We start from the raw sequence: 25,332 nt of genomic DNA on the forward strand, positions 1-25,332 counted from the left end.
GCATGGGGCCCCTGGAGCCAGTAAGGGAGCCCCCGGGCCCTCCCGGACCCTGTCCAGGGCATCCTGCCAAGCGGCAGGCCCGGGGCTGGGGCGGCATCCTGGCCCGTCCAGCTGCCGGCTGAGGACTTCTAGGCCGAGAGGGGTCCCTGAGTACCTTGTCCCTAGTAACCCGGAGGAAGGCTACCCCTCTTTCTGGGAACAAGTGCGCACCGCGCGGCTCAGGGGACCCTAGGCGCGAACGTGCCCACCCTCCTGGAGCCCTGGCTGGGATCCGGGAGGCGAATGGCACCTCATCGGGACTTACGGGGAAGCCAGGCCATCTGGTCGACCCATTGGAAAGCATTGGGCGTGACCAGATGGCTGGGACCGAAAGGACTCCCGTCTGCCCACCCCGAGGCCTTTGCAGTAGGGCTCCCGCCTGCCCACGCAGGGCTCAGGGGCTCAGAGACCCCGGCTGCTGGGCCTCGGGTACAGGTGGGACTGCCGAAGCTCTCGGGCCCGGACACATGGGGGAGGACTGCCCGGGACCCATGGAGCCCGTCCCGGGCACTTTGCCACGCCGCGGGCCGGAGGAGGGAGCCCCGGACGCCTGGGACGTGTTGCCTGGGCATCACCCATCTTGTCCCCGGCCGGGAACCACCAGCCCCAGAAGGGTGTCCAGGCATACCATTGCCCCTTGTAATCCGGAGGAAGGCTACCTCTCTTTCTGGGAACCTGTGCGTGCCGAGTGACGGAGGGGACCCAGGGCGCCAACGTGCCCGACCTCCTGGAGCCCTGGCTGGGATCCGGGAGGCGAATTGCACCTCATCGGGAGTTCCAGGGAAGCCCGGCCATCTGGTCGCCCTTTTGGAAAGCATTGGGTGCGACCAACATGACGCCAATCTGCCAGCCCCGAGCCTCCGCGGAAGGACTCCGCCTGCCCTTCCAGGGCTCCGGGGGCTGCAGGGCAAATGGCACCTCATCGGGACTTCCAGGGAAGCCCGGCCATCTGGTTGCCTCATTGGAAAGCATTGGGTGCGACCAGATGGCCGGGACCGACATGATGCCAATCTGCCTGCCCCAAGCCTCCACGGGAGGGCTCCCGCATGCCCTTGCGGGGGCTCCGGGGGCTACAGGGGCTACAGGGCTCAGGGGGGCTTCGAAACCCCACGCTGGGTCTCAGACATGGGGAGGCCCGCAATCGCTCCTGGGGCCCAGCTGCCCGGTGGAGGACTGCCCGGGAGCCTTGCAGGTCTCCGGGGCTCTGCACCAGGGACCCTTGTCCTGGGCAGATAGATTCTTGGCAGGCCGTAGGACGGGGCCTCCCAAACCCAGGCCCCGGGCCTGTTCGCTGCTTTCCAACCCAACCAGGCCGGGGAGATCAGGGAGTCTGCCCAGGCACGAGGGACGCCTGTCGCGGGCACACGGACCCTCAGGACGCGCCCCCGTTTTCCACAATTTTTTTTCCCAAAATTCTGCGTAGTGGCGCTACGCAAACTACGCCCAGCCCTAATAATAACAGGCACACAAGAGGCAAATGAAACTGACGAAGAGGGAGGGGGCGTGGGAGCAGAAAAACCTCATTACAGCAATAAAAAACACAGATGGCAGCTGTAGGCCAGCAAATGCCTCTGGTGGCACTTTTAAAAGCCACTTAGTAAATGTCTCGAAGAGACAGCCATGCGCTGCCTCAGGCGATACCTAAAAACATAAAAGGGGCTTAGAGTCCTCCCGTTACTTGGCATGGGTTTGCTTCATAGTCACTTTAATTTCTTTTTTTTGTCCTAATTTGCCTCTAAAAACGACTCCATTCCATTTGCACTGTGAATAGAGTATCTTGCCCTTTCTGTGCTGGAAACAGGGAGACCGAGATAGGAACGTCATCCACTCTTGGACTACCGCACCTGGGACAGACCACATCTCCTCTGCTCCCGAACTTTGACAACCTCTGGGGCGTCCAATAGGCTCTATGAATGGAGAAAAGGTGGTTTCTTCTTAGGTGTGCTGGTTTTACTATTTTAAATAACATAGCCATGGATACTTGCCACTTATTTTCCAGCGAAGACTCCGGAAAGCATCCTCCCCACAGTTCCGTTGGTAATGTGAAGGCCCCATCTTCAAATTCCACCATCAGCCAGTATATTGTTGCAAGCTTTTTTTTAAATACAGACTCATTCAGAAGTGTATCCTCCAGATCATTTACACTTCATATCACTGTACCTGGATCTTGAAACCAGCTATATATTTGCATGTATTTGAATCTGGACATTTGTTGTTCCGAGAGGTGGTTACACGATTCCTAACTTATTAACAGACCATTCTGGGTGATATGGTTCCATCTCGTTAGGCCAGCTTCTCTCAAAGATCAAGCTAGCGCACCTTTTGTCCAGACCGGTAAACCAGGCGAGTCCCAAATAGGAGCCATTTGACTGAAATATGCAATTTTTAAAGCTTTTCTGACCCTATACCATGTCTCAACCAGGCCTCTCAAAATCTTTAGCCTGACTTTCTTAAAATATTTAGGGTCTGCATATTTAAACATAAAGCCGACGCTACCCACTGGGTCCTGCCTTGCCATTACTCCCAGTAGTCTCCCAATCTCTGAAGTTGTAGGTGTGTTCAGCAACATTTTTCCCATTTTTTAATAGAAAGGCCCATGAATAAAAAAGCAGATCTGGTAGTGCTATGCCCCCTTTCTCCACCCTCCTCCTCAATTTCTTCTAGGCTATTCTGGGTCCCTTGCTTGACCAAATGAAGCTACTGATTTGACCTTGCAGCTTTTTAAGCGCTTCCTTATCAAAAAGGAGGGGGATGGTGTCAAACAAGAAAGTCAATTATGGGAGGATCATCATTTTTACTAGGTTTGCTAGGCCTAGCAAAGTAAGCTGGAGGTGTGCCCAGATTTTCAAGAACCCATTGATCTTTCTTTACCTTCTCCAGGTTGAATTTGGTTAATTTGGAGATGTCTTGTGGAATCATGACGCCCAGATACCTCATTGCCTCCCTATTGGATGCTTCCCCTACTTCCAAATTCCAGGTCATGACCTCCGCCTTATTCTCATTCATTTCATAGCCCGAAATGTTCCCAAAGTCAGTTGTTAATGCTATAATACGACTTAGGGTGTTTTGTAAGTTATTTGAAAAAATGAGAACATCGTCAGCATAAAGGACCAATTTCTTGCACCAGCCCTCATACTGAAAAGGTACAATCTCCAAATCCTCCCTTATTTTCCTGGCGAGGGACTCAATATATAAATTAAATAGGAGTGGCGATAAGGGACACCCCTGTCTCGTTCCCCTGCTGATGAGAACCGGATCTGTCAAGGAGCCATTAACTAGCACTCTAGCTCTTCGGGTCCTATAAATAGCCTCCAATGTTCTACAGAAGTTTTGGCCAAGAATTACAGATTCTGCTACGGTCCGCAGATAGACCCAATTTACCCAGTCGAAGGCTTTAGTGGCATCTAAGACTATTACCGTGAGTGGAAGCTCAAAAGCAGACGCCAGGTCAATCAAACCTGTCAACGAGAAAGTCAACTCCCTCAAAGATCTACCCCGAATAAACCCTTTTTGATCCATATGGATCAACTCCGCCATTTGTCCATTTAACCTATCGACCAATATCTTTGCGAAGATCTTCTAGTCACAATTCAGCAAAGATATTGTTCGATACGAATCACATATTTCTGGGCTTTTTCGTGGCTTCAAAATTAGGGAGATGTTAGCCTCGTCCCATGAGGCTGGCAAATTAGCCCTCTTCATTAAAAACTTGTTAACGAGTTCTACAAGGATAGGTTTTATATACATTAGCCAGTACTTTGTATACCTCAAGCGGCAGACCGTCTGGACCAGGGGCTTTACCTTTCTTACCTTGTCGTAATGCAGTATCAACTGCCCCTTCCCCAATCTCCTGATTCAGCTGCCTAATCTTCTCTGCTGAAAGGATACAGCTTGAGCCCTGTCCCAACCAAGCTTCAACCGCCCCTTGAGTGGATTTTAAATCTTCTTGGTATACCCCGCTGTAATAGCTGTGAAAAGCGTGCTCGATCTCCCTGATGTCACTAATAAGATCCCCAGTTTCTTCTTGTTTAACCTGTTCTATCCTGCTTCTCACCTGCTCCTTTTTGGCCTTCAAGGCCAGCAGCTTGCTGCAGCCTTCACTATATTCGAAGTGAGCCAATCTGCTAGCTTCCCATTTCTTTCTTACCCTTTCTTGTATGATTAATGCCAGCTTAGCTTTTACTTCTTGTACCTATTCAAACCAGCTTTCCCGGGCTTCTTCGTCTAACCAGGGATCAGTCAGGTCTTTCTCGAGGGCTAGAATCTGTTCCTCAACAGTTTAAACTTCTTTGTAGTAACTGCGTCTTTTTTCAGCTGCCAATGTCCCTAATCTACCCCTCTAAAAAGCTTTATAAGCATCTCAAATTATTCCATGTGCTGCGGACCCCTGATTAAGATGGAGAAACTCCTCTTGTCTCCCTAGATAGGGCTTCCATAACTGCTTCTTTTTGCAAAATTGTACGGAATAGGGTCCACCTCAAATGAGTGATTCTCTCTCGTGACTTCAAATGTAGGACCACCGCTGAGTGATCCGACAGATGGACTTCCACATGCTCAACCTTCTGGACAGAATCAGCCAGCTCACTATCTATAAGGAAGTAATCAGTCCTAGATTGGTGCCTATATTTTTGATTATTAAAGGTAAAGCCTTTTATTTTCCCTCACTTCTGTCTACAAATGTCACAAAGCCCCAACTGAGCCTTAATTTGCTTGATAAGTGTGGACATTTTTTGGTTAACGCAAGCTCTGCTGCTTGAAGTTCTATCCAAAGAGTAGTCTAAAACAGCATTGAAATCCCCTGCCATGATGATCGGATCGAGAACCTCTATTAGTTCAGCTAGCAGATCTCCTAAAGGAGAAATGTCATCTCTGTTCGGGCCATAATATCCCACTAAAGAAAAGGCCTGCCCTAGGATCTTAGCTTTGACGATTAACCATCTTCCGGCTTTATCAGAAGTCTGTCCCCGAAGGGACACCTGTGGCCCTCTTATTTACTAAGATCACCACTCCCTTTGTTACCCCTGTATGGGGTGTACACACTGCCTGAGAGATCCAGTTTTGGGCCCCAAAAACATCCAAGGCCTCCTCCTCCGATAGGTGGGTTTCCTGCAAAATGATGATCTGGGCTGGGCAATTCTTCAGGTATTGTAGAATTTAGTCCCGCTGCCCTCCAACCCTAAGGCCGTTGACATTCCAGGACAATATTTTAATTTTCATTACTTTCCCACCCATCTTGTAGAAGGTCCGAGAGCCAGCACCAAAGTTCCAGACTCCTTATCAATACTAAAAACTTTATAGAGACAATAGAGGATTTTTTTTCTTTTTCCCCCTCTGCTCCCCACCCTGTGCTCCCCCTTTGCCCCCCCCTATTTCCTCATGACCCAAGGACATATGGGTTCCCCTCCCCACCCCAGGAGTGCGCGTGAGATTGAAAATTGGTATAGTAGGTAAGAATTGTATCAAAATACATTTTAATTTTGCTGATTATCTTATTGTTAAATTTATGAAAATCATACCCTTAAGATTCAAATTTTACGCCCTATCACGATGGTGTAATACTTGTAAAATAGTGTAATGTAATACAGTTCAGGAGAAATTATCGAAGTACCCGGTTGTAGGTTTTTAATAAATTCATCCAACTTCTCTAAAGAGTGGTAAATGTGCATCTTATTATTTAACATAACCTTTAAAAAAGCAGAAAACCTCAGCTGTACCGAGGCTCCTAGACTCTAGCCTGTCGATCCTTTGTCCCATCTCCCACTGCCTGTTAGAGGTGGTGGCAGAAACATCTGATCACGTATCTAGCACCATCCACCTCGATAGATTTCATCCCCAGGGCTTTTGACAGTATTTTCTCTTTTAATGAGAGCGTTAAAAGGTTAATTAAGATTTTCCTTGGTTTAGACCTGTTTGCATTGAGTCTGAAGGGATCCCTATGGGTATGTCTTTCACTATCTCCTCTTCCGACTCGTCCATCTGAAGCTTATTCTTAATCAGTTTTACTACATATGTCTTGATATCATCAGCTTCTCTACCTTCAGGTACTCTCAGGATTATTAAGTTATTTCGCCTCTGGAAATTTTCCAGCCTTTCGACCCTGTCCAAGTTCTCTTTCTCTGCAGTCCTTAATTTTTCTATTTCGGAGCAGTTTGCCTGTACAGTTTCCCTAAGTTCTTTGACCTCCTCTTCTAATGTTGTAGTTCTACTGCGGAGGACTTCTATCTTCTTTTCCATAACTTCACAGGCCTTCTTTTATTTCAAACCTGTTTTTGATTTCTGCTGTTAATACTGCTAAAAGTGCGCCAACAGTAGCATCATCCTTCTGTGGGTGGTAAGAGGCCTGTGCAGGGGCCACAGAAATAGGAACTAGGCTATCTAGATTTTTACTGGGAGGCTGGCTGCCTATGTCCGTATCGGAGTCCGAAGTTATCTGAGATTTTTTCTACCCCGTCTACCCCATCTTCTTGACCAACCATACCGGGATCACCTGGGTTGCTTTCAGGGGTTACTAGCCGTTTCATGCCTTCCTTCTCCTGGCCAGTATTCACACCCGCCATCATGTTTTCACCCAGAATTAGAATTTTTGGTAAAACTTTGAAGTACATTTTCAAGGATGGGGTAATTTTTTATTTTGGGGACCTGCGACCCTTTCCTTAAGGAAGACTATTTATTTTTTGTCTTAGGGTCCGGGGGTAACAAATTCTTAAATGAGGTATGTGCTGTTTCAGAACTCCCACACTCCTCTTTCCTATCTACCAACACTCCATCTACCTTGATAACCTTCGTCCCTCTTTCCCACTTCTCCCCCTTCAACATCCTGTCTCGCTTCACAGAAGTCTCCCTCTAGTTTGATGGCCCGTGTGCCTGCTGACTAGCCCTCTTTTCCACTCCCTTTGCGGAACTGCGGAGGGTATACCTAAACCCCCCCCCCCCGCCCACTCTGGGTGCACCATCATGTACTACTTTCCCCCGGTGTCAACCTGATCAGGAACTGCTTTCTCTTCTACCTCCCCCTGCAGCAGACAAACACAGTTTTGCCTACAGTCAATAGATAGTCCGAATTTTGCAGACTGTCCTCTCCCTGTCGATGCTCACCTGCAGCCTCGTCTTTCCAGCCAGCTCCTCTGCATCCTACCCCTCGAAAGGAGATCCTCGCCCCTGCGCCTCTGCCTTTACGAAGCTCCAGGGTCGCCCTGCACCACACCTGCTCTGGCGCCATATTGCTGCTGTTTCCAGTGGTCGTGCTCTCCACACCGAGCTGGCCACCTCTCTCTGCCTCTTCCTTGCCGCACCAGACAGCTTCTACCACACCGGAAACCACTCACACTAAACTCAAAGGCAGGGGGAGCTGCAGCCGCCACAGGCCGATTAACAACGACGCAGCTGAGGTCCCTGAAACCGGGGCACGAAGCCGAAGCCACTGCCTCTCACCAGATCAAGGAAATCTTTCCAAATGCTTCTGCTGCTGCAAAACATAGTTTAGCAGCAGCAAACCGTGCCGGGCATGAAAACCTCCCGCAGCGCCAGAGACCTCGCACAGCACGCCACCAACCGCGCTGAACTTTTGGAGGAGGCGGCTGAAAACCGGTAAGCTAAACTGCTTTCACCGCGTAAGTAAGTATTGCGTAGCTTCAGAGTTTTCCGGGCAGAAATGATACATTCCTACCCATTCTGGGATCACGAACACTCCGGGAGCTCACCTGCGACCGGCTACACGCTGGCCGCAATGTTTCCCCTCCCCATCCGCTAGTCACTTTCATTTCGTTGCTTCTCACTGGTCCACCAGTTCCATTTCAGTTTCTTCGTGAGTTTGTCCTTCCATGGACCAAGTACTGATAATGCATCATTAGTGCATTGCTGCTCGCCTTGCTTCTGTTTTTCTTCTTTTACTTTGGTTGCCTTGTGGCAACAATTATTATTATTATTTTTATTTTTTTTCGTTGAAGATTCTACATGAACATGTGTTATTGCTTGTTTTTGCTTATGTTTACGGAACTGTGTACATACACTGGCAACCCCTTCTTCCACTCCCTTGGGCCATCCCTAATTCCCCTGGGAGCGCTGCAAGTCTGACCCTGTCTTCTCTGCCTGAGGTGTCACACAGACCTGGGTAGAGAAGCCCTTCTTCTGCTGCCTGCCTGGTGCCTTTTATGGAGTTTTATTGCATGTCCAGCGTGTGTACTCGTGTGTGTCTGGATGAACTTCAGAAAACGCCGCTGCTGGTATTCTTATTTATCCCTAGGATTGACACCAGTCCAAAACAAGCATTTACAATGCAATGGTTTCGCCTTTGGAAAAGTTAGAGCTATTGGCATTGTAAATGACAAAATTTGTATTTATGTGTTGGTTTTGAAAACAGATAAATAAATGGCATTGTCATTTACATTGCCATTAGCTTAATCTCTCGCAAATGTGAGACCTATTGCATTTGCACCCACACATGAATCACAGCAGTCAAGGTGGGAGGTAAATGGACGGGGCAGGGACAGCAGGCATCGAGTATTACTAGCAGCACAGAGGAGAGAGTGCAAACAGCGATGGCAAGAAAATAGGAGGAGCAGGGGAAGTAGAAAAGAAGGGAAGAGGAGATGAAACGAGCTAAGAAAGGAGTGAATGGCAGAGCTCAGAGGAAGTTGAAAGAACAGGAGTAGTAGTAAAGCAGTGGGGGGGGAGAACAGAAGGCAGTGACAGCGGTATGGGAAATAGGTGAGTGATAGTGCGAGGAACACGGATGAAGCGGTGGAGGGAGTTTAGAGAACAGACACAGAAGGTGCACTGAGGATATGGGAGAGTAAAATGGGAACGTAAAGAGTAAAAACTGGGGGGAGGGAAACAGATGGTATAGATAAGAAAACAGACAGGGCAAAGTATACATGGCTGCGGGGAGAAAGAAAAGCAAGCATTGGCTAAGTCAGCAGGTCAAGCGAGCGCCTGCTAAATAATTAAGAGTGGAGCCCGTGTTGTTGTTAATGCTGAAAGTTCAGCGCAGCACCCGGGGACAGGACAGAGATGAGGAGCAGTCAGTAGGGTGAAAAGGCGGGCGCTATGCTGCAACTTAAAGCGTGGTTTGTGCATTGTTGGTAATGCTGAGGTTATTGCGGCGCCGGTGGGGAGGGGTGGGGGGGGGGGGATTACGGGACAGCGATGAGGATCCGCCAGCAGAGTGTGAAAGTGGGTGCTGTACTGCAACCTAAAGAGCGGTGCCTGTGTTGTCAATATAAAAGCTGGGATGTTGAAATAGAGTAGGGCGAGCCGTGTGGCAGAACTTGTTTGCTTAGTTTCCCCAGTCAGCCATGTAAAAACTGGGGGGAGGGAAACAGATGGTATAGATGATAAAACAGACGGGGCAAAGTATACATGGCTGCGGGGAGAAAGAAAAGCAAGCATTGGCTAAGTCAGCAGGTCAAGCGAGCGCCTGGGAGTATTAATCAAAGATGAGCCCGTCCACGTACACTTGCGGCGCAGTAAACAGGAGCTAGCAGTCCCTACTAATGTAAATGCTACGGCAAACGTAATGATTGGTTTGACAGCTTATACACCCAGGCAAGTATTACTCGCAGAAACTAGTAAGAAACATTGCCAGCTAATTATTTGAGGAGTAGGCAACATGTCAGATGTTAAAATCCAATGTTGGGAAGAACAGATACCCCAGCCTTTTGCCCCTACTCCCCCTTCACCAATCCATGGGAGCCTCTCGTTCTTATTTGCTCTTCTTGAAGAACTTTACCACCATTATTGCAGGCTACAATCCATAAACAGCAGAAGTGTCCGAGCCAACCCATTCCCTGATGTTACCTTCCGCCATGCTGTCTCTGAGGTGGGCCGATGCTGCGCAATGCGTGGGATGACGCTACAGCAGCTAGTGTTAGCGCGAACCCCCGCATCTGAGATTAAGCCCGCCCCTGAGATCACAACTTCCGGGTGCACGCGCACTGCTATAGAATTGCACCTTTCCACTGCTCCATGTAGTGTCTTAAGTAGGCTTTGCCCTGGCACAGTAAGTGTTCAGGCAGGCTGGACCAGTGCACTGAACTGACAATAGTGGTGATTATTTACAGTGTATGGTAGAAACGGAATTGTCTTAACGCATTAGTTCACATCCCAGATTACTTATTTTATCGTCCTCCTAATGATGAAAGTCTGGCTAGGCCCTACCAGAGTTCGAACGCAGGGGCTTGTGCAAGCAGGTACTCCACATCACAAATACTCCTTTCCCGATATTGCAGGCTACAATCCATAAACAGCAGAAGTGTCCGAGCCAACCCATTCCCTGATGTTACCTTCCGCCATGCTGCCTCCAAGGTGGGCCGATGCTGCGCAATGTATGGGATGACGCTCCAGCAGACAATGGCTGCTGTGAAATGACTGCTGGGGTGGAGACGTAGGGGGCAGACCGAAGTACTAATATTCACGAACCGGAAACTGCAGCTGTGTGTAGTCCCTATAGGTCGACAAGCAAGCTATATATTTCAAAAAGCCAGTTTTCAGAAAAGTTAGAAATAAATACACCAAATACAGGCACAACTAATAAAGGAACACCTACGGTGCCTTTAAAGTTTAGTGTCAAACCGGTGTGTTTACCTGCGACTTGTACTAGAGAGACTCATGAAATAACACAACCGAAGCATTCCTAATGTATTTTTAACCTGCTGGCATTTTGTAATAAAAACAGAAAATTTAATATGTTTAATATTTCTTGCTTTCTTTTCATTTCATTGTCTGCAAAACGTGTGTTTTCAGATAGGATATTTAGCACGGTCAGTTTCAGTGATGTATATGTGAGATAAACACCCCAATAACTAAATTAACTACGCAACTGTAACCAGAATCGAAGGGAGATATGCCAATATTCGCAAGGCTCTTAATCACTCGAGTAGACTTCAAAAATGGCTGAGCAGCACGTTAGAAGGCCCTCTAATTGGCTGCTAAACTAGCAAGAAATGAAGTCCTTTGAAGACGAAAACACGCATGTCCTTTTCGCAATAGCGGAACTGCAAATGAAGGGTGCACCATTATAAGATACAAATTTAAACATCCGGTTCCTTCGCCATTGTACTTACGTGAACCGATTATGTGGTGGTACTTTAATAGTACTATTTCGTAAAACGTCCAGTGTCAAACCAGGAGGCACTGTGAGGAGGCAGTGAGGGCATCAAGGGGTGGGGGGCAAGGGGGTGTGTGTAATGAGCTCCAGAACCGAGCAGAAATGGCTGAGCCCCCGGCAGACACATGTCTACACAGTACCTACAGCGGCTAGAAGTCCAGCGTTCAACCTGGAGGCGCTATGAGGAGGCAGTGGTGTGGGGCTTCAAGAGGCCCGCAGTCCCGTGGGGGTTGTGTAATGGGCTCCAGAGCCGGGTAGGAACGTCTGAGCCTGTCCGCCCTGGCAGTCACATGTTTACCCAGAACGGCTAGAAGTCCAGTGTTCAACCGGGAGGCGCTATGAGGAGGCAGTGTGGGGCGTCAAGAGAGAGGGGGGGTGTAATGAGCTCCAGAACAGTAATGTCTGAGTCTGTCTACACAGAACTCAGAGCCCTAGAAGTCCAGTGTTCAACGAGGAGGCGCTATGAGGAGGGAGTGTGAGGCTTCAAGAGGCCCAGAGTCCCAGAGGGTGTAATGAACTCTAGAGCAGGAATGTCTGAGCCTGTAAGCCCGGCAGTCACATGTCTACGCAGAACAGAATGCAGAGCGGCTAGAAGGCATGTTTTCACCTGGGAGGCGCTATGTGGAGGCAGTGTGGGGATTCACCTCCCCCACCCCCCACACACAGATCTCCAGACCAAGGCACGAAGGGCTCATCAGCTACCCCCGCTGCGCACGCCCAGGATCACACAGAGATGTGCACTCAACGGGCACGAGCGCGGACGAGGCTCAGGGAAAGGGAGGATGTCTGCAAGCACTTTGTACACATTGAAGGATTTTGTGATAATCACCATCAGCAAACAGCCGAACAGAATGCAGAGCGGCTAGAAGGCATGTTTTCACCTGGGAGGCGCTATGTGGAGGCAGTGTGGGGATTCACCTCCCCCACCCCCCACACACAGATCTCCAGACCAAGGCACGAAGGGCTCACCAGCTACCCCCGCTGCGCACGCCCAGGATCACACAGAGATGTGCACTCAACGGGCACGAGCGCGGACGAGGCTCAGGGAAAGGGAGGATGTCTGCAAGCACTTTGTACACATTGAAGGATTTTGTGATAATCACCATCAGCAAACAGCTTGGAAGTAATAGAGTCATGCAGGGAGGCCTGCGAAGGGCGCCGCTAAGGACAGACCGCCCTGTTGCTGCGGGTAAAGGTGCACGGCCCAGGGGGGTAATCGTGGAGCGGTGGATTCCTGCTTGATAAGGCGGCGCCAACTGCAAGAGTCCTGAGACCGCTACCCCAGGCGAGGCGGGACCTCCTGGTGGGATCGGACGGAGGCCCCCAGCGAGGACATAAAGAAAGAAAACTCAACACAGTAAGCTGCATGGCACACTGCTAGGCTGCGTGATGGTAGTGTGGGGGAGGGGCGAGAGGCGAGAAGCTCGGGGGTAACATGGCGCAGCGAGGTTTCACGGACCTGGCAGAGTGCAGGGAACACTCACCACAGACCAGCAGAATAAACTAGGCACCGCATGGACAATATTCGTGAACAAAAGATTTTAAACAAGCACGGCCCGGCCGGACCAGATTCGGGGGCGTTCCCGGCTTTCGGCTGACGTCGCGTGACGTCGGCAAAAGCCAAAGAATCTCGGGAACGCCTCCGAATCTGGTCCGGCATTGACGGACAGGCCCCTCGTCCAATGGCTAGGCTCCATTTATGGAGCCAGCCAATGAATGACGAGGGCCGACCCAAAGCCACACTACAGTTCTCATAAGATTTCTCCTGCGCAAAAGCTGCTTGCGCAGCTTTTTGCAGTCGAAACCTAAAAAGAGCAATGGACTTTCAGTAACAGGGTCAACTGATCACATTTTCGTCCTAAGGAAAATGTTATGGCACTTGTTTCAGACAATCTTTTAAAGGAGTTCATGTTGCATTTATTATTATAGCTACACAAATATATTTTGTGTGTGTGGTTTCCTCGGTTATTTAGTACCCCCTGTCATAAAATAACACCTTGTGTTAAGTTTTGGCCCAGTCTACGAAGTGCCCATTCCGTCCCCAGTAAAGAGGTGGCGAGCATGTTCTGCTCACGCTCGACATGCTTCTTGAGACACCCCTGCAAAGGCGAAAGGGAGAGAGTGTTTCTACAATGGGTGTGACAGAAACTGAGTTAATGAGTGCAGGTGAACTGACATTTGAGAAGTCTTTCCAAAATATGTTCAGGCAAAACTTGAAACATGCAGCTAGTCAGCTTTACGTTTTATAAATATGGATTTGAATGCTCTGTTAACCTGAAAAAACACATGACCGAGCAGTTGCATGCTCAAGTTCTAGTTAACCAGCTAACACAGCGTCAAACAAGCATTAGCAAATCAGATTGGTCTCGCCTATGCGAGAACTATTAGCTTAGTTGATGTTTGTGTAGCCGTGTTGTATAGCAGCACTACTATTGAGCAGTATGACTGAAAGAAAAGAAAACAAGCATTGGTGAATGCATTAGGTTTTGCCTATGTGATTAATATTGTTTTTGTTGTAAGTTGTAGATGGGTGATTAGTTGCGCAATATAAGGTATTGAAACTGAGGTAAATTCACAAAATGAATGTTCCCAAAACCGTGGGATTTATTTGAAAGCCCTTGGAGTGAATAAAAAAAACCATAATATGCAGACAGCTAACATGCTTCAATTGTGTACTGCTGCCCTAACAATATTTCACAAAATATGTGGTAATGAACAAGATAAGTACTTTAAAAGCATTGGAAGAAAATATTTGTAAAAAAATAAATAAATGTACCCAAAAATGCTTGGTCCTCCCTTGAGAATATTTCTCTAAATAACTGTTCCCAAAAACACGAACATTATTTGAAAGGCGTCTGAGGCACTAATGTAATAAATTTCCAAAATGAATGTTGCCAAAATTATTTTTTGAAAGGTGTCATAGGCACGATAGATGCAAAGTTAAAGCAAAAAAGATGCAAGCGGCAAACACACACAAAATGTGACCTCCTGCCATGACACTTTTACAAAATTAATGTTCCCCAAAATGAGTCAATTACTTGAAAGGCATCAGAGGCCCGAATTAATATGCAGATAGAAAACGCACATAAAACGTGTACTTATGCCACAATAATTTTTCACAGAAGGCATGGTTTCAAAGGCATCTAAGGTCAACTTTTTTAAATAAAAAAAACAAAATCGACAGTCCGCAAACATGCATGAGCTGCCTAATGCTGCAACGAAAATATTCCACCGATTGTGTAGTCAACAAAGCGAGAAAGTATTTCAAAGGGATAAATGTATGGTCTAAAATATGACAGACATCGCAAGGCAAGAATGTAACAAGAATGTAACAAGCTGATTCGAAATGCATGCAGGCAGGACAAGAGAAACCACAAAACACAAGCGTACTTTAATGCATGCTATGCAGCCTTAATGAAAATAACAAAACAAATTTCAGCCTCCAAACTGGTGGATGGGAATGAGTACTTCGGCCTCTGAAAACTGATAAGCACAGAAGGGAGAACAGACTATAAGCAATAAAATGGATGAAAAGTAAAGTGTCAAGCACAGCGACCAATAAAAAGCGAAGCGTCATACAAGTCTCTTTAATATTGAATACAATAGATTTCACAAGCACAAAGCGCGAGAAAGAAAAAATGGTTTAGTGTAGCCTGTGTTCACTGAGTGTGTCATAGTCTATTTTACCTTTACGTACAGCTAGCTGTAAAGTAGCCGCCCTGCTGTACAGTGTCTAAAACACATTGTCCAAACCAATAGCTCTTGCATAGGCACGACCTATTGGCTTTTATCAGTGCATATTTATTAAGCTGCAATTTTGTCAGCTAATCAATATTTCTTCTCACTGTTGCTCACATAAAATGAAATACGCTTTTGTAGTGTAGAAAAAATTGTAATAATTATCCTTGGCAGATAATTGTTCTACGTTCACATCACTTGCTTAAGTTCTCATTGCACAAATGTTTATAATTTCTCCATTTAACCCATTGGCTGTGCCGCCGATTTTGCGGAAATGTGGCACTTCCGCAAAATGGGCGGGGCCCATTGGCCGACGGCAGCACCAGCGAGGTAGTGCTGCCGACAGCCAATGGCCGACTGCAGCATTGAAGGGGTTAAACATCTGAAAAATTGTTTACGAAAACGTCATCTTGCAAGTCAACAACCCATCCTTAAAAGTCAGTCGAAATGAATGATAAGCCCGTCGTGTTTTTTCTGTTATATATTTCTAAATCTCAAAAAGAAAGCAAATACATTTCTTTTTCTAATATCTTAGTTGAGAAAGGGAGTTAATGGTATATTTTCTCTGCTAATCAAACTGGTGGACTGCACACAAGTACCAAACACTTAATGATGTTGCATTAAGGTTGTCTCTCTCCATCAGTTTAAGATAAAAATTTCACAACATTAAACGCTCTAAACCCCTGCTATGATAATTGGCTCAAAAGTAAGTCAGTTAAGGGACCAGGTCACAGAGCCAGCGATAGTGTATTTCTCAAAAACGTTTGTACCTCTAGTATCCCTCAGAACCAGCTTGCCAGCACACTTGTCTGTAATGATGATTGAGTTATTCAAAAGGAACCATACAAGCATTAGTGAAAAGGCTGCTTAAAATTAGCAACTTAACTTGAGAATTCCTTTTTTAATGTACCCCTCATAGAGGATTGATTGACTGACTGTGAACTTATGAACTCGCACAAGTACACCATTAAATGCACGTACATTGGCTACTATACCCTCACATTGGCACAACTTGCTCTACGCTCATACTTTCTGCCCTGACGAAGCACAATATGAGCGAGTGTCCCATTACCCGTTGCATTGGCATTGCACTGAATGAGGCAACCATATTAAGTGAGAGGTGACTCTTCAGGAACCAAAAGAAGTGCAGTACAAGCCAGACTTCAAAATGGTGCATTGCGTCAGCAAATACTCCGTTTAGAGCATCACATGGTAATAGGTGCTGACAAAATATAGCATTGATCCTCCTGGTCCTGTCGCTACCTAAACCTCTGCCTCGCTTGAACAGCTTCCCAAGCGTTGTGGCTTGTTGCTAGCCATCATTTGCTACCACCATCTACCAAGAATAAGGCCTTGAATCTACTTGCTGCGTCTGTTTGGCGCAACCTGGGGTTCATTGAGCAAATTATGCTCTTAAACCTCCTTGCCAGTAGGTTGTTTAGCCATGTTTGAACATATGTATTGTAGTTGTCCTGGGTACTATTGACCATAGTATGTTGCTTAATTGTTTGATGTTTCATGCAGGTAGTAAAATGCTGCTTTTTAGTCCGTTTCTTCATTTCTGAAGGTAGTACAAACAAGATAATTATGGGTCTCTCCTTAGGGCCTAACCCTCACACAATTTTTGGTGACCAAGTACCTAAGTTGTTTGCGTTGAATGATTTTTCTGGCTGTAGAACTTTACCCCGGCTAACCAGTTGTAAAGTGCCTGTGCTCCCCTTTTCAACATCACAAAATTGGCATTAACTTCTCTCCAATTCCGTAGTATATTGTACCCCAGGGAATCCACGGGCTTAGAGTTAAATGTCCCAAGTGGGCTGCAGCACTTGCTATGCTACACACTATAGTGGCAATGTAAACATGACTGCAGGCTGGCCACCAGTAGCCTGAATGGCAGGTTTACAATGCACATTCAAACTGTCAAAATCACCCCCTTTGACAGGCCTAGACCCTTTTGTCAAATATAAAGAAGTCACCCCTAAAGGTGGCCTTACATCTCCATAATACAGGGTGCATGGTATTTGAGAGCAGGCCATGAAAATGTTTACTCTTAGACGTGGCTTAACAGTGGAAAAACCTTCAAAAGTATTTTCCCTGCAGCAGGGTTAGCTGTTCTATGGAAAAGCACTGGAATACAGTATTACTTTTAATATTTGCTCCCTCCGATTAGGAAGCAACTGCAGAGTGCATGTTTGAACTTTACATTTTTTTATTACTAGGCAAATTCATTATTAGGGGAGAGGATGTGGCCTAAGGGCTAGAGCGGTCGACTTTAAAGCTGGGATACTAGGTTTGAATCTCAGTAGGATGCTCATCATCCTGTGATTCTGGGCAAATCAATTAATCTCCCCAAGCCTAACAAAATGAAGTGTCGTCCTGTAACACAACTGGTGCTCATGTAAAGCGCTCAGATACCTTCGGGCCGAGTTGCGCTATATAAACCCCCCACCCAATTTTTTTTATAGATCTGTAAAACCTATTTTAAAATATGTTCTTTTAGAAAAGTTACATGTTGCCTGCTTTAAGCCTCTAGAAGCCCATTTCCAGAATATTCCAACTGTCACCTAGGGTCTGAATATCCTTGATGATGATGTGTGAACTTGCTCCTCAAACTGAGACGAACAGCTTGGGTATGGGAAGGTGTTATGTTGTTTTTGCATGTTTCTCTGCCAGGCGGACCATCTTGGCTGTGCCTAGGAACTTGATTAGCTTCAAAGGGGCCTACTCTGTCTCAGGCAGATGTAGCGAACACATGGCCCTACCCCCTTCCTTTGTCCACTTAGCCAGTCAGACACCAGGCCCAAGGGAGAGGAGCTGCCCTCAGAACCCGTTTTTAATAACCACTGAGTTGCTCATTTCCCTGGCCATACCCTTAGGGTTTGCAGTGGAGCTCTGCAGAGGAGAGAAGATTTTATGTTGATTTTGGGCAGTGAGAGGCACTGGAGATTGTTTGTAGTAAAACGCACACGGAGTGCTGTAAAAGTTGGTAGTCGCCCCTGGAACCATTTCCCCCATTGGTTAGGGAGTGGCCAGGAGTTAGCACCACCCACAGGCTGGCACTGGGTATAAATGTGGTACCCACAGTACCCTCACTGGACCTTTGAAAGAAAAGAGGACGACTGGACCTGCTGTCTGTGACCTAAGGGCTTCAAAGACTTGACTTTTAATTTTTTTTGTATATTTATATTTATGTAAACGTTGCAAGTAATCTCTGTGTGTGTGTGTGTATATATATATATATATATATATATATATATGTGTGTGTATATATATATGTGTATATGTGTGTGTGTGTGTGTGTGTATATGTATATGTATATGTATATGTATATGTATGTATATATATATATATATATATATATATATATATATATATATATATATTTTCTTGCTGTATTTGGAGATCTTGGCCAATTAACTTTGATGGATGCAGAAGGGCATGTATCACCTGTGGCAATTTAGTTTTTCATTCGGTCTAATTTGTTAGACTGCTTCAAAACCCCTCCAGCTCACCCAATCGAATGATATTGAATCCAGGCATTTAGATCTTGCCAAGATCATCTTTCTTGTGCACTCTCTATCAGGTCTGCCGAGTGTCTTAACATTGTGGCTCCCCTACCTGTGTTTTATGAAGCGATCTTGATCTGGATGAATCAAGCTGGGAGGCAGCATGTGTAGCCTATATTTGTCAGAATTTTGTTAGCCATTTTTTCATTTTTTTCAGAAGGGCTTTGTTTCTGCATTGGGCGTATTCATTCCTCTTCAGACTTCCCAAACCTTGGCATAAGAGACACACATGCCTCACTCATGGTGAGGGTTAGGCCTAGGCATACGAGAATGTGTTTAAGTATTTTGTTATCCTGTCTCCACGACTGAGTCAGTCACTACCCTTATCTTGTTATTTCCTGGTTTGGAATCTTGTTAAAAAAGTTTTAGGGAGGTGGGTTCTTGTTAGATTGTTACTTGCCTGTTTCTTCACTTCTGTATGTCCAATTGCTTTGGTAGTTATGGGAGTTGAAGTTCGTGAAGAGGGAACCTTGGCGGGAGAGTGTTATCAGAATGTCAACCAGGCAGACTGATGTTTTAGCATATATAATTGACATTTTTTACAGACTTTCCACTTCATTGACTAGAATGTTTCTTTTGTATCTCTCCGTCTCTATCTTATTTCTTTCCTTGTTGATGTTTGCACTGCTGTCTAAAGGAGCTAATTGAACTTTGTACTAGGCAACATGTAGTATTGGCAAGAGATTAAGTGCTGTAAATCTGCTATCGTTTCAGTCCATCTGCACTAACCATGTGTTCTCTCCATACCAAGCTCCACATTTATGCAAATTAGTATGCACATGGAGTAGCAATTAGGGGTGGGCGGTAAACTCTGCTCCACTGGCAGAGTTTGTGGAGTTTTGCCCACTCCGCCTATGTCAAGTTGATGAGGACAAGCGAAGATAAAAACAGTTGCTAGACCACCTCCCGGTGAAATTTCTCAACACGGGTGGTCACGACAGGTTGCTACTGCTCGTATTGAGAAAGTTACTACTCCCGTTGCAAAAGCTGCAGCGCAAGTAAAAAAACTACTCCAGCGGCAGAAAGAAGCAGTGCCCTCTGGCTCGCCGTGAAGGTGCAGTTCGCGCTGATTTTACAGCACGGGACAAGCTCCTATCGCTAAAAATCAGTGCAATGGACTAGAATTCCACTGCTTGCGGAACTGTGGAATCTCACAGGTTTTTTAGGTAACTGCGGAATTCTGCAGAGTAAATTTTGCGAGTCCCGCCCACCCTTAGTAGCAATATAGTTTGCTGCCTTACTTTCATCATTTAACATTGCATTTCTCCAGTGTTGTATTTAATCCCATAACCAAACTACCAAAAACATATATATTTAATGGGACAGTGAGTTGCTGTTAACTGATTGTAATTAGCTTGCATTTTTTTATTTTAAGAGGGCCCATATGGAATATTCGGCGGCAGAGATGCATCCAGGGGTTTAGCAACATTTTGTCTGGAGAAAGAGGCGCTCCGTGATGATTATGACGACCTGTCCGATTTAAATGCTGTACAGATGGAAAGTGTTCGAGAATGGGAAATGCAGTTTAAAGGTACATGTCTTATTTTTGCTGTTTTAACTGTTTGCTCAGCATCTAGTTTGTTTATGGAAACTAATCAAAATGTTTATTTTCGCAATGATAAAATTCTTAATGTAGGAAAGATTTATTTACCGCTTAGAATCACTTATTGTATACAGTGCAGAGCCATTGCAGAAGTAGCCTTAGAATTTGCTAATCGTATTCCCAAGCATTTTGTTCCACCTCCCTTTTTCCAACTTTCTTTTAAGGTTTGACTTTAAAGCAACTTCTGAGATGCAAGCCACATTGATTGGAAAAGTATGCCAAAGGGACATATATATGCTAGGTGGCTAATAGGCAGTCTGACTGCATTGAAATATCTCTCTACCCATGATGAGAAGCTGTAGAGCTTGTGGTGGAAGGGTAGCACTTTAGTCCGTGATATACTTGCACTACAGAGGCACTTTCATGCATACTGAGCTACAGTTTCTCATGGTCTTTATCACTCAGTTGTCAAGCAGCTTGGCATGCAGTCTGTTTTAAAGCTTTCCCAAGTGTCTTGCAATAGGTCATGCCATTTGTTGTGAAGAGGTTACGCATTTGGTCATCGAGGCAGTTTTCCAGGTGATTGCGTATGTAGTGGTGGTGGTGTAATATTTATGCAAATTCCTACCTGCAATCAGACGTGGTACTGTTGAAATATTGTATGGAGTCAACCCTGGGGTGACTGAATTCTAGATTCTCATGCAGTGCTAAGCAAACAGCTACCATGAGGCCCAGTTAAGTGAGCAAGAGACACTGTGGTAGAATAGCATTGGTTCTGGCCCTAAATATGTATAACCTGTGAGCCTTGGGGTAGTCTTCACCCAGCCTTTTTGCCTTGCTCTCCTGTTTTTTGCTGATCTCATTTTTGTTGGACTTGGGACAGTTTACCAATGCTAACCAGTGCTAAAGTGAAGTAAAACATGGCAACATTGGCTTACACCCAGTTGGCACATTTAGCTAATATGTAGGACTCTAGGCTACTACATGTACCCAGGACCTGTAATGGGTCTGCAGCCCTTATTATGCCACCCACTAAAGTAGCCATTTGAATATGCATCTGGCTTGGCATTGCACAGTTAAAACTGCCATTTCTACCCGGCAAAATTAACCTTTTGCCAGGGCTACATCTTCCTTTGTAATACATGGGTCTCCCCTAGGGTAGGCCCTAAACAGCTCATGTGGCAGAGTGCAGTGTATTTAAAAAGGTGGAACGTGGTCGTGAAAACGCTTAATTTCGTTTTTTACTACTGCAAAGCCTGCCTCTCTCGTAGGATAACATTAGGTAACCTTATATTTAATAAGTGATAACTGTCAATTGTGAGCAAGTAGAAATGTCGAGTTTGGTGTCCAAAGAACTTTAATTAAAAACCTTCTTCTATGATGTCCCCAATTCGTAAAACGCCACTTTTAGAAAGTTGGAATTTTCTTGTTCCAACCATTTGGTGCCTGTATCCTGGGTCACATGACTAGGTGTAGTTGGCAGTTGGTCTTTGTGTACTGCTCCCAGACGGGCAATAAGTGTTAGCAGGAATGTGCATGTCTTGTTTTTGCTGTCTTAACTGTGTGTCAAGAATCTAGTCTGTTTACGGAAAGTAATCAATGTATTCCTTTTGCAATGATAAAATTGTCATAAATGGAGAAAAGATTTATTCACCGCTTAGAATCACTTATTACCAATAGTGCAGAACCATTGCAGAAGTAGCTTTAGAATGTGCTAATGTTATGCCTAAGTACACTGTTCACCTCCCTTTTTCCGAGTTCCTTTTAAGGTTTGGCTTTAAAGCAGCTTCTGAGACTTGATCGGGCGAAAGAGCGGTCACTTGCCACCCTTGCACATCACAAGGTCTGTACCTGAGCACACTCACAAAGGGTTTGACACCAATCTTTTGTGCCCCCCCCAGAGAAGCTGGGGCCAGGGCAGAGAGGCAGCAAATTCAAAACACTTCTGGGGGTGGAAACCTAAAGAACTGTCTCCTACTTCAAAGCTGGCATCAGGCATAAATATTGGACCCTCATACCCAGCTCTTCAGTTTACCTTTGGACCTGTGGAATACTCAGACTGCTGTGCTGCAAGATGAAATGCTGCTCTGCTACTCTGCTGTCCTGCTACCCGAGTGAAAAGGACTGGACCTGCCTCTTGAACCCTTGGCCACCAGGGGCTAGTTGGCTGGTATCCTGGTGAGCGCTTAGGCACATAAAAGGCTCCAACCACCTCAAACCCAGCACCTGTACTCTGTCTCTGCTGTGAGTCTTGCCCCTCAAGTGCTGCCACCCCAGTCCTTGACCCTTTGAAGTGGGCCTGAAGGTGCTCTGGCAGCCCGACTGTGGCCCGAGCAGAACCGCAGCAGTGTGATGCAATGCCTCACAGCACTGCATTGGAACCGCCTCCATGACACAGGACCACGCAGTTCTATTGAACCACTGCCTTTGCGACTACGTTCTCCGTGCCGAATTTTGCATTGCAAGACCCTGTTGATTCCATCCTTGATGACCACTTCACATCGCAGCCCCGCAGCTACTTTGAAAACACCGCTGTGCGACGCTTCGTCATAGCGGGATTTCAAAACGCTCTGCAACCAGGATTTAAGGTACTTTATTTAGAGGGCCTAACTTGGCCTTTGTATTCAGCCTGCAGTCGGCCTGAATTGGTGACTTTGTCCCGTTCCGGCACAATCAGATAACCACAGTTAGTGCTTTGTGTTTCTAGGCACTAATTTCACTTAAATCTTTAAAATTGCATATCTCCGGTTCTACTAATGGGATATTTGTAGTTTTGGTCTCAAGTAAGGTGTAACGTTTTACACTATTGTTTTCTAAAGTGGTGTGGGATTTTTCTTGGGTTGTGTTTTCATTTCATTACTATTTGGGATGCTGCATAAATACTTTACACATTGCCTCTATGTTAAGCATGACTGCTTCGTGCCAAGCTACAAGAGGTTTAAGTCTGGGTTAAGTTGGGGTTTGCTTGTCTTTCACCCTGACAAGAATTGTAGTTGCTGCTTGATTAGGGTTTCACCCCCCCCCTCCTCCAACTACCCTATTTCTTTCAGTGCTAAACAGGGAGGTCACCCTTAACTTCTCCACCATTTACTTAGACGCTAATGTTCTATACCTTAGGATTGCAATCTAGTTGGCGAGGAAGGGATTGGAAAACCAAAGATAACACTCAGCCAGTAAAGTTAGACCAGGGCTTCGGGCAGACTGCGTGGAACAGGGGAGAGAATTACTGCTGTGCGCATAAAGGCTCTTTGACTTCTTTACTGGGCCAGGAAGTTTAGATACTGTTACTCAGAAAGAAACGGATTCATCAGAAATTGCAGTTCATATGTCAATATCATAGTTGGGAGGCAGGGAGAAAACTTTAGTCTTGCATGGCAGAAAGAACAAGCATTGGCCTAGCCAATAGGTCTCACTTTTGGGACCGTATGGGTTTAGCCTTGACAGCAGTGAGTGCTTCTTTCCCATTAGCTAGCCTAGTTTGCAATAACATGCACATGATTAATATTCATGTTCTCAAAAAGGCAAAGATTATTACCACAAGCATTGTTTGCCTAAGGTATAAAGGGCCACTGTTTATTTGCAATAACACTCTTTTTGAAATATTAAGAGGTAATGGGACAGTCCTACTCTTGCAGAGCAGTAGCAGGAAGGGGGGGGGGGGCAATAGAAGGAGTCCACTCCATGGAGCAGATGTGCTGGCAGTTCAGAGCCAGGGATTAGACTCTCCAGCCTTTTCTGTAATAAGAGATACTTGGGTTTAATGAAAATAATCACGAGCTTCTATTATGATCTGTGTTGTAATAATGACCATAACAGAGATTACATTAGTGGCTGCTATATACAAGATTACTAGCAGTGATCACCTCAGTTCACCAGACACTCTTGCCAGTGCTTTTGTAAAATATGTGTTGTCAATTTGGAATGCCTGTACCTGGGTAATACATAACAGACAACATAGCTACAATGAACCACTCAAATAGCCGTGAATATATTTTGGAAATGTAACGATTTTAGTCCAAACATTTGCTTATGAGTTCTAAAAATGCATACATTTACATCTTTAATACACACTTTAAAATGTTGGTATACATATATTAATGCAACCAAGCAAATGTATCTAATAGGTTTCAGTAGGGCTGCACGCAGAAGAGCTGCTTATGTGTAGCTGGAGAGCTACCAGTAGCTCGTGAGCAACTCATTAGAGAAGCTTGGATCAGAGGGTGCAGGACAGTAGAGTGACAGGCTAAGAACCACAAAGTCTGAAGGCCCCTATAGGGGGTTGGCAGCGATGAAGTTGTTGTTGACATGGGAAGGGGGAGCCTAAGCCTGTGGTGCAGTGGCAGAGCCACCGCTCCATTTCCATTCGTGCATTAGAACACAATATGCTAACTGTAACTTCATTACCTCACAGGCCACTCTGCATAATTAGTCCCTTACAATAATTTAAAAACAATTCACAATGAAATAATCCCTTTCAGAGGCATAGCTCACAAAAGTGCAGCAGATGCTCAACAGTGTCGGCGACCCACTGCCCCTTAAAAAAAAGGTCAGTTTTTTTAATACCAACCAAGCAGATGGGAGTCCAGTTTGACCCCCCTGCAATAAAGCCAATGACATCCTTGCTTTGCCACTGTCCTGCATTTATACCATGTTCTATGCTGATAATAGGGCAAATCTTACAAATAAAGAAAAAATGACTTACGGTTAACTATGAAAGAGTGTACTAATATGTATGATAAAAGGCTGCAAAGTTTCCATTGCACATGAGAAAGTAGTCCAGCTACTCCAGGTTTTTCTTTGTACTCTGGGACTTATTCTGTTTCGGGACTTATACACCTGAGTTACTACTGGCAAAAGAAGAGTGTGATAAAACATAGCCTTGATTACTGATTCATGCATGGACAAGGGAAATATTAGAGTTCAGATTTGTATTGCTTTAATGTGCTTTTCATAACTTCTTCTACAAAATATAAATAGGTTTGGTGTTGTGAGTCTGTGTTCTGCACTGTACAAAAAAACCAACCTAAGATACCACGGCCCTTTGGAGCAGGGCGAGAGATTAAAACTGAGCAGTGACTGCAGGACCAGCAGGTGTGGGCAGCCCTGCTGACCAGTGTGTGCAGGGCAGTGGGAACAGTACTTTATCCCCGTAGGACACAGTGTAGAGTTTGGATGAAGTATACTCTCACCCCACAGAGCAGTGCGTGAACAGCTTGAGCGAGAGGTATTGTAGCCCTATGAAACAGTGGGAAGGGTGCTTAATGGAGGGGGAGCTCCACAGAGCACTGGATGCGGGGCTTGCGGTAATGGTACTTTAGCCTCACAAAACAATGTGTGTAGGA

General features: G+C 45.8%; 1 protein-coding gene across 1 annotated transcript in view; it reads left to right on the forward strand.

The window, feature by feature from the left end:
* The window catches only part of PGRMC2 (progesterone receptor membrane component 2), a 121,002-nt gene that overhangs the window by 43,343 nt on the left and 52,327 nt on the right, over nt 1–25,332 (forward strand). The window contains exon 2 of the mRNA XM_078676793.1: nt 19,823–19,978. Coding sequence (XP_078532919.1) covers nt 19,823–19,978 — 156 coding nt within the window. The remainder of the gene's footprint in view (nt 1–19,822; nt 19,979–25,332) is intronic.

This window comes from Lissotriton helveticus, chromosome 2_1 (genome assembly GCF_964261635.1).
Source record: "Lissotriton helveticus chromosome 2_1, aLisHel1.1, whole genome shotgun sequence".
Classification (NCBI taxonomy): Eukaryota; Metazoa; Chordata; class Amphibia; order Caudata; family Salamandridae; genus Lissotriton; species Lissotriton helveticus.